General features: G+C 41.1%; 1 protein-coding gene across 1 annotated transcript; it reads left to right on the top strand.

Annotated features, from left to right (window-relative positions):
• Positions 1-972: 972 nt before the first annotated feature.
• Positions 973-15,213, top strand: slc30a9 (solute carrier family 30 member 9). Its single transcript, XM_034208181.1, is given in 19 exon segments — positions 973-1,102; positions 1,500-1,649; positions 2,850-3,041; positions 3,607-3,654; positions 3,831-3,930; positions 5,186-5,278; positions 5,394-5,476; positions 5,897-5,955; positions 6,558-6,625; positions 7,502-7,571; positions 7,573-7,661; positions 7,891-8,026; positions 8,114-8,153; positions 8,244-8,315; positions 9,848-9,955; positions 10,169-10,334; positions 10,648-10,777; positions 12,779-12,892; positions 13,762-15,213. Coding segments are annotated over 18 exon segments (1,722 nt in total). The 5' UTR covers positions 973-1,102; positions 1,500-1,540; the 3' UTR covers positions 13,807-15,213.
• The last annotated feature ends 611 nt before the right edge of the window (positions 15,214-15,824 follow it).

Genomic DNA, 15,824 nt, shown 5'->3' with positions numbered 1-15,824 from the left:
CTGTTGAGATTCCTTTCTCTTCATTCGGTGACTAAGACTTGTTTTATCATTTCAATGCTGTGTTGCCAACACCCTTCCCTACTAGTGCCCTTCCCTGTTTAGGTTTCCAATTGACATGGGTTGTGCGATGACAAAGTAAATCTCATATTTGGACACAGGAAGCTTTATTTTTGCTCATACCTCAAGTCATAATGTTCGATAAATTAGCATTTAAAACAACTATATCACTATTTAACCACTAAAAAAGACAGGATAAAATCTGGGTTAGTTGATGGTTTTAAATGTAGTGTGTAATTGTATATCAATTACCTAACTAGTTCATGTTGAACAAAAAAAAAGAAAGTTTAAAAATCAAGAAAAAGCCATTACAATGTTAGACTTATATAATTTTTTTTAAAATGCTGAGTAATGGGCTAGAATAAATTGTCTGCATACATATGTTTATCAGGGTGGTCCTTAGTGTCATGTACATTTTCGAATGCATTTATTTTAAGCTCCAACCACCGGAATTCGTTATGATAGTCAAGAAAACTCTCCTGGTGAATTGTATTCAAATTCCAACAACATTTACCCCTCGCTCATCAACCTTGAAGTTTAGCCTCACGTAGGGTGGTCCTTAAAAGTCGGAAAGTCTAAGCTCCAACCCCCATAATTCATTCTATTAGTCAAGAAAACTCTCCTGGTGAATTTCTTCCTCAATCTGACAAAATGTACCCCTCCCTCGTTGACCTGGGCTGCGTTTATGTAGCATAAGTGAGAAATCTCGAAATTGACTTTATTTTTGAAGTAAAATTGTTAAAGGATACATTTCATTTATGGATTAAATTAAATATAGGCCTATTTCTAAATGATATGGGGGGACCAGGGACATGAACATCGGATGACCTTGTTTGTACAGCAGTTTACAGAATATCGCGATACTTGTAAAGATAACACTTAAACGGATTACACTCTCACGAGAAGACAACGGGACTTGTGTCGTCACAGGTCACGTGTGTGTGTTTGTTGCACTTACTTTACGTCCATAGCGGCGTATCATCAATTTGACCATACATTCTCAAAATGGATACAGATTATGCAGAACAAACTTCGCAATAAAAAGGTATTGGCTCTAAGTTTGAATGACCTCAGCCTACAATACTTGCTATTAGGTGTCAGTTGTTTCTGAGTAATTAAAATGTTACACGGCACTTTTTACTTTTGTTGGCTAACGATGCTAGCTTAGCATGCTAGCTGGTTAGGTTAGCCAAGTATTTGGCTCTGTAGCCGCCGGGGTTGGTGGCGCTGCAACTGCGTTCGTGCTAGCCGGCCGGCATAGACAATATTTGATGAGCAAACTTACTATTAGTGACCAACAGAAACAAATGCCAGCTGTGTTAATAGTTTGCTAACGGTACTGCTTGAGGTGTTAACATGTCTCCATGGTGTTAATCTGTCTGAACTGGGTTAAGTTGACATGCTAACCTAACAGTGACCGGGCTATCCGCTTCTCTGCACAGCAAGTTCCAGCCTTTCGGAACCGACCCCCGCTACAGCGAGGATGTTCCCCAGCCTGGCCCACCGACCATGGCATGCCTTCTGCAGGGTGTCCATGCAGAACAGGTCGCCCCTGTCACAACGCTCCCCGAGGCTTCCCCAGCTGTGCCACGGTGAGGACACTTGTACTTTTATATCTATCTATTTAATTGGGAGATTAATATCTACTTTCTTTCAAGAGAGACCTGAGAACAAGTCATATAATTTACAAGAATACATAAGCAATCGTCAGAAGATTAAGCTTTAAATCTCCAAGGTTGTCTAAATGTAAAAAGTGCACAGTACCTGAAACCAGCACTTCCAACATAAGTGCGTACATAATCAGAACCATTTATTATTTGCACAGCGGGGACATAACGGGTAGAAAAGACTGACAATAAGAAACAGTAGCTAACTGATAAGTACTCTTCCAATCCATGTCTAAAAATGAGTAGCAGCATTTAAATAGCTAAGTGAACATTAAGGTTTGAGATTTATTAAAATTATGTTTTGCACATTTAAATGATGATTGCACAGTAGAATTACCAAAAAAGTGTATATTGCACATTACAAGTTTATTGCACCATATTTTAACAGTCGGTATTGGGATATCAAATAAGAGGTTAAGCAGTTGCTGGACATTATACTGTAGTAAGGAGATATTAATGATGGTGTGATGTAGTTGGGAAGCTCTAACAGTAGGGTGTAAATCACAAGCTTCCGTAAATTAGTCAACGATATTATATCTGATGATATCCGAAAGTCTGCCATAATGTTGTTCTGAGACTATTCATGGGACTGGTATTTATATGAGAAGATATGATATGCCAATCAACACAGTAACATTTGTATCTACTCACAAAAGTAACTACAATATGACTTCACAATTGTATAACTAGGCTTTTATAGACATTGGAAGACTCTCATAATTTTAGGAGTAAAAGTAGACGTCCTATTGTTCACTAGAAAGAGCCACTTTAACCATGTTTAAGTGCAAATGTTTTTTAGGTGCACTAGGGGTAGACACATACTTGTTATAGGTATTTATAAATAAAGATATATCGTTAAAATCCTATGTAGTGATGTATGCATCCATGATATTGGACAGTTGGTCCTTGAATTAATACAGATTGATGGATTATTTTTTACACCCTTATTAAATAGAAAGCTTTAGACATAACATACGATTGATATTGCGTCTGGACTGTATCAGAGTGATATTAGAGGTTAGCTGAAGCATTACGTACATTATGGTTCTTACTACGCTTTCTTTGGAACCATAGATTATTTTGCAGTGCAAGAAAACAAAGTGTTGTCATACAATCTGTTTGCAGGTTGGCAGAGCGCAGGCATACACAGCATGTGGTTCAGCCTTCCAGACTGCCGTGTTGCTTCTCTAGGGCTGGGCAAGGTGCAGTACTACTCTACCTCTGGCTCCAGTAAAGATGATCCCCCAAAACCTGCGTCAGGCGATGCTCCGTCAGCAGAACAGGTCCTGTCTGCTGCTTCCATCCCAGTTCCAACAGGTGAATAACTTCAATGTTCCACGATAGTACAGCAGTGTGTAGATGTTTAAAGACGGTCAATTGTTGGCATTTTGTGCGTCATTGCATTATGTACACTAGTTTTTAATACTTTCTAGGAATGCACAAAACTCAGTACTTCTAACTCATTTGGTTTGATACTGATACACTCTGATATTTATCCAAACCTTATTGGAGGAAAGGTTAACCTCATCTTGTAATAGAACTAACATGTTATACCCACTGGCAGACATAACATACTGAATTTACCCTGGGCAAATTAGAAAACAGTTTAACTTATGTTACACCTAAAACATGCCATATTTATTTTTGGGTAATATTGGATGTTTTATTTTATTTCTGGCCAATAATAACATTGAAATGCCTTTTTTATCTGCTGGTACCAATCCCAATATCCTAGCATCCCTATCCTCTTTTTAAAGTTCTCAAAAGTAGATTTTAGCGTGCCCTGTCAACCAAAGGACGTAGACGTTTTGTTAATGTTGTTGCCTATAAGAATTTCTCACTGGTTAATGTCTTTGGTTACATTAAAACATTTCTCTCACAGTGCCAACATCTCAGGGGCTGACGAAAACTGAGACAATTCAGGTGAAAGGTAAGGAACAACATCTGTGCATGTTTGACATTACACAGACCTGCTGCCTTACACTATATTTAGCTTTTATTTGTACTATCTTTGTAATGTGTGCACGGTTATGTGGCTTGGTCAAGATGAAAGGCTAATGAATCCGGATTAAACTCTTCATTTTTTCCCTCTGTTGTCACATGCAGTTCGGGCAGTCCTGAAGAAAAGGGAATATGGAGCCAAGTACACAATAAACAACTTCATCACAGCAGTCAGAGCCATGAATGAGTTCTGCCTCAAACCAAGGTACCTCCTGTTCCTCAAACTCAATTTCATTTATGTAGAATACAAAGCAATACTGAACTGTCGCCATGACACATTTTGAATGATCAGAGTTGAAAAGGGCTAAAAGAGTTTGTCAATTGATCCATGAGATGTTTGACAGAATACAAGGTCAAAACAAATGCTCTCTGATTCCAGCCCCTGACATTAGATTATTTGCTGCCTTTCTTTATCATTGATTGCCGTACAGTTTATGTTTTTTTTCTTTCTTTCTGTCAAACAAAAGAAGATGTAAAGACACCACATTTTGTCTGTACAAAGTTGCAATGCTCGTTTTTGATCGCTTAATCCCACAAAAAATCAGAAGATTCTCGATTAAAGGAAAAAAATGATTTGTTTCAGCACTAGTAATAAATGCTCATCTGTTCAGTTTAACCATGTTCAGTACTAGCTGAGATACTGGCAGACCACAACACACAGTCCTTTGTTAATAGTTAAAGGTCCCATGTCTTGCTTTTCTGGTTATTACCCGTCCCCTTGTGTGTTATGTAGCTTTTTCTGCATGTAAACGGTCTGCAGTCACAAACCCTCAAAGCACACCCTGTAGCGAGTAAAACTCTAACACAGAAAATACCTGTCTGTGCTGCCTCAGAACGCCTCGTTGGAGATTTCTCTTTTTCCATTGTTTACTTCCTGGGTACAGTGACGTATTTGGGTATAGTGACGTAACGGCTCCGCAGATTGGTCCAAGCCGTTACGTCCGCGGAGCCGTTACGTTTGGACCAATCCGTGGACTTCCTCACACACACACACTCTGCGGGAAGTTGCGAGGCTCGCTGCTGCGAGGAGCGAGACGCTGTGAACTGGCTCACTGGTGTGGGGTCGGCGAGACACCGCAGAACTCAGCCTGGGCACACGCAGCCAGGCTGCGTGTGTTTCGGGCTGTGTTTCGCTGTGTCTCACTGTCTCGCAGACGGCCACTGGGCTCACAGGGAGGGGGGGCAGGAGCTCCAACAAGCCGTTTAGGACAGAGAGTGAATACACATACTATACAGAGATGCTGTATGAGAAACCAATGTGAGTTTGGAAAATTGCACAATATAAATGTATTTTAGTATACCTCAACAATGGAATTATGATCAGTAGAAATGGCCATGACATGGGACCTTTAATAAGTAAGCATTCTGTTGTGGTTAGCTCATTTAAAACTGCCTAGCATCATTTAACTCGGGTCTTTCTAAATCTTTTTCTCCCCCATCTCCCCCTTTTATGTTGACAGTGATCTGGAACAGCTCCGGAAGATCAGGAGACGCAGCCCCCACGACGACACCGAGGCGTTCACTGTGTTTCTGCGCTCGGACGTGGAGGCCAAGTTAGTTCTATGCACTTCTGAAATATATAGAATATAAACACCAGATAACTTATACAGTCCACCAATTTTCTCTATAACTTTTGTTGATGTGTTTATTTCTCTCTGTGACTGTTAGAGCTCTGGAGGTGTGGGGAAGCCATGAAGCTCTAGCCCGAGAGAAAAATGTCAGGAAAGAAGTGGAGAGAGAGTACCAAGAGAGTAAGTGTTTGGTTTTTCCTGGCATCATGTGCGTCTTTTTGAAAATGTATTAATGATGTTGTAAGCAAAAGTTCAAAAATGTCTTTATGGCAAAATGTTTGATGAGAAGAGCGAAACCTTTTCTATACAGCAGGTTAGCTTAGCTTAGCACAAAGACTACAAACAAGGGGTAAATAGTTAGCCTGAGTTAACTATAAATGTAACTTAATATAATAGCCAACGTTTTTACAAATTACCAAGTGTAATATCTCGCTCCAAATCAAAACCCAAGTGAAACAATACAATCACAGTTCAGTTATTCAGGGGGTTATGTGCTTAATATTTGTATAACCTGATTGTTTCAATACTGTTATTAATATTTTATTCCATGAACTGTTGGACATATTGGTTTATCTGTTTCTCTTATTCACTGATAAGCAGATATTTTTCGGAATCAACAGCTGTTGAAGGAATACAAAGACTTTTGGGGAAACACTAAGGTGAGCGCTTTTTTCCTGCCATTTCTTTTGATTATATGATCACTTCTCCACATCACGTTTTATATGTAAAAGAGACAGTGATGTGGATATTAGTGGTGTTGTATTTGTGTGACCTTTGTATCTGTAACCAAGGTCACTGCATCTATATATCAATATAGAATTTGGCAGAGCTGTATTTTCCCAATATATGTATATAAACTACTTATAAAGCTAAACATGGAGAAGCAGCATTTAGTTGTTATGCCCGACCATCTGGAACAAACTCCCTGAATCCTGCAGGTCAGCTGCAACTGTTAATACTTTTAAATCGAGATTAAAAACGTATCTTTTTGACGCTGCATTTGGATGAGTTGTTCAAATTCAAACTGCAGTATGGCTTTTATCCATGTATTTTATACCTGTTGTGTTTATTTTATTATCTTTGCTTTTTAAATGCCATTTTATAATGTGCTTCCACTGTATTTATTCTTAAATGTCTTTTATTTTATTTTGTAAAGCACCTTGGGTTGCCGTGTGCTGAAAGGTGCTGTATAAATAAACTTGCCTTGCCTTATATTAATGATGGTTGCTATGTATCTTTGCTTTTCCTTTGTTCGATAAAGCCTCGATCGGGCCCGAGGGCAACTTTCCTCGAAGGACCAGGAAAGGTGGTCATGGTGGCTATTTGCATGTAAGTCTAAATACTCGCCCTTGTTTCTGACTAACTAGGTTACTTTATACACAAAGTGGGGATATTGGATTAGAGAGGAACTGACTATCAAATGGTAACTTTTGAGAAACTGCACAAAATGGTTGACTACATGTGGAAAAAACATACGTTCAATTAATCGTATTTTAATCTCGATTTTGGCTTGCAACGATTACGAAAACAACGTAATCTAAATAAAACGATTATTATTTTTTATTTAAAAAAAAAAAAAAAGTTATTTTAAAAAAAGTATTAAAATGATACTTAAAGTTCAGGGTAATCAACTGTTAAAAACATACTGTTCACATTTTTTGGATGTTTTCAAAGTAAATGGATAATCGTTTTTTATTAATCGTGATATCAATTATTGACCAAAAATAATCGCGATTTTTGCCATAATCGCACAGCCCTACGTTCACTTTATATCTCTAATGCACATAAATATCCTCTACTGTACAGTTTTCAAACTCTATAAAGATTTAGAAGAAAGTGAGATCTTGTATCAGGACCTGCACGGGTCCTTGTCTCACATGAGATTCCTCTGCCTATTGAATTAGGATGATTGTGTTAGAGGACATGTGCAGTCACATGAACAGCAGCACGTTTCCTTCACTTATGCACAAGGAAGCACGGGACTCAGTGAGTTAAGTGCTGCGTCGAGCAGAGGTCCAGTTTGTGTGTACATGCTGTCATTCAGGAGCATCCAAACATACAAATGTAAGCTAAAATAGTTTAGTAACGGATATCTAAGCTAGTCAATACATCTGTAGACAGCTTAATCAGAACTAGTGCTGTGCTAGATGATAAACATTTCATCGCCCTCTGTGTGCTTCATCTACTCTTTGTCTCTCTCTGCAGCAATGGGTTGAACTTCATCTTTAAGCTCCTGGCTTGGGTCTACACTGGATCAGCCAGCATGTTCTCAGAGGGCCATCCACTCTCTGGCCGACACCTGCAACCAGGCTCTGCTCGCCCTGGGGATCAGCCAGTCGGTCCGCAACCCTGATGCCGGGCACCCGTAAGCACCACACCGTACTATACTGTAAAGAAAAGCACTTCCCAAGAAAAACAGTCACCAAAGAGTAAAAATATAGGTCTTAGTCTACAGATTAGAAGTTTGCAGAAGAATCCTTTGCAAACAGCATTTTTGCAGAACGTCGTTGGTGTATCACCTTGTCAAAATAGTATTGGACTAAATGTTATTGAAGAACCAGTCTTGCTTTTTGTTGACCCTTCGTATTTTCCAGGTATGGCTTCTCCAACATGCGCTACATTGCCTCCCTGATCAGCGGGGTGGGCATCTTTATGATGGGAGCGGGCCTCTCCTGGTACCATGGCATCATGGGCCTGCTGCACCCACAGCCCATGGAGTCTTTGTTATGGGTGAGTGTCTGTTGTTTTGACTCAGTCTGTAATACACGATAAATAAAGGATGATAATGACCCAAGACGTTGCATTTCTGTGTTACAGGCCTACTGTATTTTGGCCGGCTCGCTGGTGTCTGAAGGAGGTATCTAACCTTCTACATCTTTGATGACAATTTGACATCAAAAACACTGCATTTTGTACTGAAACATCTCTTTGTATTTTCTCCTTCCAGCCACGTTACTAGTCGCCATCAATGAGATAAAAAGGAGTGCCCGGATACATGGAGTATCTTTTCATGAATATGGTATGTCATACTAAATATTTATGTTAGTAATTGTTGCATCTGATTCCATTTTCACATTATAGATCAGACAGCATTTCCCCATGAGGATGATTTCCAACTGAAAGCATATGACACAAAAGTGTTCAAATGAAACTCAAGGTGTTGATTTGATCCGGTCAGATGTGAGGTTGAGGCAAATAGCCAAGTCAAATCAAGTCGATTCAAACTATATAGCCCAATATCACATCAACCCTTTAACAGGCTTTACGATATGCACAGCATACAAGACTAAACGCAGCTTACACCCATGCTTCACAGTGTTTCCCACAGAATTTGATTCTATTTGTGGGGGCACCGCACACCCCCCACCCCCGGCAAGAAAAGCCTAAGGCCTCTTAACCAGTGTTTCCGCCAGACCAGGGCTGAGAGGGCGTCCACCCTGAGAGCGGGAGGTGTGGTGTCACGTTGTGTCACGTGACTTGAATTTTGAATTGAGCCGTCCCTTTATAGATACTATCTCTTTACGTATTAGTGATGGGAATTCCGGCTCTTTTTAGTGAGCTCACTAAGAAGAGCCGGCTCTTTCGGCCCCTAAACGGCTCTTCATTTTACCACAGTTTACCACGGAGGCTCCGGCGCGTGCTCCACTAGCACCCCCCGTCAAGGCTCGCTCGGCAGTACACTTTCCGTCACAGGAACATGCTTTGCTGGCGGCGAAAAATAATCCCACCAGACTCTTTGCCCCTTCAACGGAGGGATGTCCTTGTCCTTTTTCCTTTTCCTCATTTCAAGCTATAAAAACTCTCGATCTTCTCTCGAATTATTTAATTTTTTTGGACGCCCTCGGCTTGAATTCAGGGCTTTCCGAGCTGAATAAGGGCGTCAAATGATGGCAAGATGCCCCCCTGGTGGAAATGCTGCCCTTAACCTATTCGGGTGGCCCACGCATCCACCCCCCCCCTCAAATAAGAAAATACATGAGAGTTCATGGCTACTGTAGCAGACAACGTTCTTGTTGCTCTGTGCTGCGTTGTTAATGAGTGAGACACACCGGAGTTGAGGATCTGTGGGGTTTGTTCTCCCAAAAATCTCATTTACAATTTACAAATGAATCGATGTTTGGGAAACACTGCTTCAAATACGGAAGTTCCTCATAATGTTGACAGAGGAAAAAGGACAGAAACCCTCAGGGAGAAGGGAGAGTGAGACACAAGACTTCCTTTCCACCATTATGAGAACAAGCTACACAAACAAACCAAAGCAAAAGTGAAGCACTCCACTCACACAGATAGAAGAATGAAACAAACACACAGAGGGAGAAAAAGAAGGTCCCAGGTGTCAACAAGGTCATTTTTTGTCCCTTCCTAGAGACAGTCATTCAGGCAGAGTTCCTGAAGAAAAGTCTGACTCAAATCATATCGGCGATAATGCTACAAACGAAACAAAGAAACGCACTTTTAACATATCATTTCAATCAATGCCAGTCTCTTAATGTACATATCTGGATGTTCAGGATGTGGTTGATGTGTACCGTGTTTTCTTTGTGTGTGCAGTCATGCAGAGTCGAGACCCTAGCACTAACGTGGTGCTGCTGGAGGACGCTGCTGCTGTGTTAGGAGTCATCATGGCTGCCAGCTGCATGGGGCTCACCTCCCTCACAGGTACAGACACAAAGACTTTGATTGTAAATATATTATCCTAAGTCATGCAATGTAATGAGTTGTTATTGCTTATTTTTCTACTACTATTACTTTGGGTTTATTACTGGGTTGATTTCTCTCATGTTTCCTTACTTTGGTCTCTCCTGTCAATGTGGCAATGATCCAGATGTATTTCACTCTTTCTATCTGTGTCCTTTCCCCTGTCCTCTGCAGGTAACCCTTACTACGACAGTTTGGGGTCTCTGGGGGTGGGCACCCTGCTGGGCGGTGTCTCAGCCTTCCTCATCTACACGAACACAGAGGCTCTGCTGGGCCGCTCCATCCAGCCCGACCGCGTGCAGAAGCTCACCGAGTTCCTGGAGAACGACCCTGCAGTGAGGTCAGTGAGTGGACCGGCACACTGCGGGGCTCACACTGATGTCCATGGACACAGTCGGGCTTAAAATAGATTTACTGGTGTTTACATGCAACCGTCTTTAGGGCCAGCTGAGCAGGGAAAAGGGATTCTGGTTAAATACCCCTGTCCCAGCATGCACAGCATTCACTTTGAGAAACTGTGGTCTTAAGTCTGTAGGATAGGATTTTCTAATCCACTAAAAGTATTCAGTAACAATGTGACCATGTTAAAGAATGATAGTTTACCTACTTACATCACCTGAATGATTCCTAAATGATTATTTTCTTACGAACAGGGCGATCCACGATGTGAAGGCCACTGATCTGGGGCTGAGCAAAGTCCGCTTCAAGGCTGAAGTTGACTTTGATGGTCGAGTGGTGACACGTTCTTATCTGGAAAAACAAGACATTGACCTGATCCTCAATGTAAGTTGTTTATTATTTATATTTGTATACCTCCTTCCTTTGAAATACATACAGGGTTTCCCACACATAGACTATACTTGGGCGGGCCGCCCAAGTATATTAACGGCCGCCCAAGTATATTTCGCGACCCATTTAGTTTTAAAAAAAAAATTTTTATTATTTTTTTTTATTCGTCCGGGACCACGACGCCATCTACAATCGATTAACTTGTGGACAATGATCCCTTGCTCCCTTGCTCTGATCTCGCCTCCTTCTGGCCTGTTAAGTGGCCTGCCTCACACAGGGTGACTGGCTGTCCACATGATGTGGCCTGCCGACATGGCCACTGTCATACAGATCATAAATCAAAGCCCTTGATTGGTCTCTGTGTGTCATTCAAGCTCGGGATAACCTCAGCTGAGGTGAGGTAAAGCACTCTCTGAGTGTTTAGATAGTTAACTTAGTCTAAGTTCTCAGTGGTTCTCAAACGGTGTGGTCACCATTTATGTAAACACATATTTCCATTTGAGAGGGTAGTGATTGGTCTAATGGCTGAAGATCGGAAGGCTGTGAGTTCAAATCCCGCCAGGAACACCATCACTAGTGTGCCCTTGAGTAAGGCACTTAGCCCTTAGTTACTCCAGGGAGAATGTCCCTGTAATCGGTCATTATAAGTCGCTTTGGATAAAAGCGTCAGCTAAATGAAATGTAATGTGATTAGTAAAATATGCATGAATAAATAAATAAAAAGTTAACTAGGTGAAAAAAGGTAAGATACACTTTTAAAACTTGTTGAGAGAAAACTAGTCTTTGCTGCTGCCTCAAAGAGGAGCAGGGGGAGAGGAGGGAGACAGGAGAGGCTGATTCAGGAGCACAGACACACTCACAACTATAAATGAACCAAAAATAAATTAATAAACAAGTTTCAGTGTTTTTTTCATATTGGAAATGGTATGTTATTGGTTATGGCCATGATTTTATGATTATTGAAATGTATACAGTTCTGTTTCATATAGGTGTTTCCATAGATCTGGTCTCTTTATTTTCCCCTCAAAATGCACCAGATTGATGCATTTACTAAAAAATAAAATCTTACCGGGGGGCATGCCCCTGGACCCCCCTAGAGGATTTGAGGTCGACCCCCAATAAAAATCACATGGATAGGTTCCTAAATACATTAATTTTTTTAAATAGTAACCCATTTCCATATGTTCATGTGTGGGTAGTAGATTTAAACTATAGGGCTATCATTATGGGCCCTGCCTGTACCTGTACCTGTTCGCTCTGCCATCGCGTGAAGGGTCTGCTAACAAGCGACCAACAGAAAGGTTAATGTTGTTGCACGTCACCCCCCCCCCGCTACCACCAGCCCCCCAAGTATATTTCAGATCTGTGGGAAACACTGGCGGTTAATGGACCAGCACCAGAGGCGTTCCCATACACACAGGCGTTGGAGCTGTTCTTCATGAAATCCCAGAAGGATGAAGTGCTCTGACAAATAGTGCCATCTTTGTGCAGAATGATTATACAGGAATGAAAAGTCAATAAAGAAACATGTTGGTTACACCTTCCCCCCCCCCCCGCCGCCCAAATATATTTCAGATCTGTGGGAAACACTGACATATGTTGTATAAAACAGCTTTCCTTTCTTTAACTTTTTTAACTTCCAAGGTTGACTTCTACCTTTTTATTACTTTTTATTGCCTACTATTAATCGTAGGCAATAAACACGTCTTTGATGCCAACATAAAATGAGTCGTTACAGAGTGAACAAAATGTTTTTGCTTTCCTACCTACATTTGTACCTCCGAGTGTTTTCCCAAAACAGCCCTTACAATGCAGCTCAGACGGTAACTTTGAACAAACTGAATGGGGAAATCCTAAATGACCCTCTTCGGTCTGGTTGAAGCCGTTCTGACAGAACATTTTTATTTATTTATTTTGGAAAAGGAATCTTGTTAAAACTGAACTTATTCATCTTTAAAGCTTACATTTTTCTCTATTTTTTTTTTCTGTCTGCAGGAAATTCAGCTGGTGAAGACCCCCGAGGAGCTGGAGAGCTTCATGCTGAAACACGGGGAGAACATCATCGACACCCTGGGAGCCGAGGTGGACCGCTTGGAGAAAGAACTCAAGGTACTGAAATGATAACAATAGGCGCATTCACACCGCAGTACTTTTCCCACAAAGGTTCATGAGAACTTAGTTCATGAGAACTCTTTTGTCGCGTTCACACCAAAAAGAGCCGGTACTAAAATTTGTTCATGAGAACCTTTTTACCCCCACGAAAGTCCCTGCTAGAGAGCCGAGAGCTGCTAGAGAGCAGGGACTTTCGTGCGGCTCTCTTGTGAGAAAAGAGCTATATTTCTGATTGGCTGGGCGGATAGCAAACCACGCCCCGTAAAACTCCCAAAAAGTTTTGTGAAGCCGCCATTTTATTATCCTCGCGTTAGCATTATTAGCATTAGCCCAGCGCAGAAACGCAGAGAGACTAACTTATGGCAACACAAAATAAAACATGGGTGCGGTGGAGATGAGGAGGTGTCGGCGTTCTGGCGATTTACTCGGAAGGCTTCACTAGAAGCTGCTGGGAGTCCCAGCAGCTTCTACTGAAGCCAGTCCCCAACTCCGGGGACTTCCGGCCGGGGACTTTGGGCTGCAGTATACGCCGTGAAGTGGTTTGCGGCCTGCCAGTAAACCCAAAGCAGAAGAAGAAGAAGAAGTGACATCAGCGGCTTCATTTGCCTAATCCACCCCCAGGGACTTATTCCGGTGTGAACGCAATCTGTACTTAGTTCATGAGAACTAAAGAGTTCTCATGAAGTAAGTTCTGGTGAACCTTTGTGGGAAAAGTACTGCGGTGTGAATGCGCCTAATGTTGTCATAAAATAAAATAAAAACTCCTATTTTCAGCATTTCAGCATGGTATTCCTTTTATTCATCATTGAAATGTATCTGCACAGCAAACACATATGTTTATGTAACCTGGTTTTGTTCCTCTGCAGCAACGTAACCCAGAGGTCCGTCATGTAGATTTGGAGATTCTATAATACCTGTTGGGTGTCTGCTGAGGAACATCATGCTGTAACAAGAAGAGCAGAGGGTGAAGGAGCGTCCCGCTATCTGCCTCCAATCCTGACCACCAAGAACAAACCTCCGTCTCTGCACAACTCATCAAGTCTTACTGTAGAACAGACCGTAACCATACCCGAGGACAGTGATTGGGACATTTATTTGCTTTCTTTGTGATGCTGGAACTTCGATTAGCCGAGAATTCATCCTGCCAGAGATGCACCTTCACATTCGAGTGTGAGTGTTTCTGGCTGAGGACTAAGAACTGTTATTGTTCTCCTTGAATTTAAAGAGATATTTAAATCTCTGTTGTAGTTCTCTGACAGTTTAGTCTTCTTGTTGTTTGAACTCACATTCCTGTGTGAATGTGTTTGGATTTGGTTGAAAACACACAACAACAAAAAATCAAGGAACAGGACCAGTATGATTTACTAGACTTGAACTTCATTATATTGTGATGCTTGAACCACAGTAATGATAACAATACATTACGTTTATAAAGCGCTTTTCCTGGTGCTCAAAGCACTTAGTGACTGTTTCCTTCAGTCAAGAGGAAACCTGAGAGATACATATTCAAATGATTTATTTAACTGCTCGACAATATTAGATGGGTTTTTTTCTTTTAATGTGAAAAAAGGACAGAAGTGAAAACAGCACAATGCTGCTGCTGGTTCTCCAATGAAGAGAGTTTGCGATTAATAGATTTTATCTATGCTATTACAGCGAGGAAAATAAAAATAAAAATGCGTGATTAAGGTTAAATACAGTAGTACTTATTAAGCGTAAGCAAACAAATAGAAATCACTTCAAGTCAATATATTCCTGCGATATTATGAAGACAATTTGAGAATCTAACTAACAAATACATTAATTATCCATTTATTGGACATCTCTCTCTTTCACTTCATTCCTCTCTCTGCCCGCTCTTTAGCGTTGATGTTCTCATGAGGTCAGCAGCTGATCACCAGGTGGCTGTTACTGCTGATCCAAAGATGAAGTGATGGAGGGATGCACAAGTGTAAATAAGATATCCATATTGAAAAATGATTGGACCAGCCCCATCTCAAACATGTTTTTAATAATGCATAATGACGCCCCGGTACAGTTTGTATTAAACGATCAAGTGAACTATCTCCTACTTGGTGTTACTGCTGAATATTGTGTGTGCATCATACAGTGACTTTGCTTTTGGCTTTTCATTCTGCATTTACTTCAGCCGGTCGCCTTCCTGCTTCAACTTTCTTTCAGGAGGTCTGGGACGGTGGATATATTTTTTTGAAGGTGTTAATAGTGTAATAATATGTTCCCGTCGGTTGTAACATGTTGCTGAAGGAGTTGGAATAAATTTGTAATAATTTATTAAATTATTTTGCTTTCCTTTTCTGTCAAGTGGTCAGATTTCATTTACTGCTTCATGTGTGTGTACTGTAGTGTGAGATTTAGGACACAATTAATCAAGATGTTGGATGTCTTGTAGGAGACCATACCTAGATTTGATCCCCAATAAATGCTCTTTGGATGCATTGAGAATCTTCTGGAACAGCCAAAAGGTACATTGTGTTGAATTTTGCTTTTTTGCTTGGATTATATTTCCTGTTTAAAGCTCAGATGGTTGACTGGAATGTAAACCCAAGTCCATTAGATGCTGCAGTTGTAGGGAGGAGAGAGAGAGAGAGAGAGAGGGGGGGCTCTAGCCTGTACGCTGACGTCAATAAAAACAGTCATTTCCAACCAGTCTGCGCATTGACCGACCGTTCAAAAACATTACGCACAGCATCGCGGCTGGACCCACGCTATAGACTACTCGACTGAATTTTTTTTCCCACCGATCCTGGAGAGAGGAGACAATGCGGACAAACACCAATGCAGGTTTTTACACCATTGAATGTTGTCTTAACATTTTGGGTGTTGCGCGGATATCAGTGTCATGTCTCGTCATACCATTCCCAAGTCAGTTGTGCCAGTGCCCATCTCGTTTCCTTTCATGTCTCCCCAC

Source organism: Gymnodraco acuticeps, unplaced genomic scaffold (assembly GCF_902827175.1).
Source record: "Gymnodraco acuticeps unplaced genomic scaffold, fGymAcu1.1, whole genome shotgun sequence".
NCBI classification, from domain to species: Eukaryota; Metazoa; Chordata; class Actinopteri; order Perciformes; family Bathydraconidae; genus Gymnodraco; species Gymnodraco acuticeps.
The sequence above is the reverse complement of the archived record's forward strand: the minus strand, read 5'-3'. Positions and strand labels throughout refer to the sequence as shown.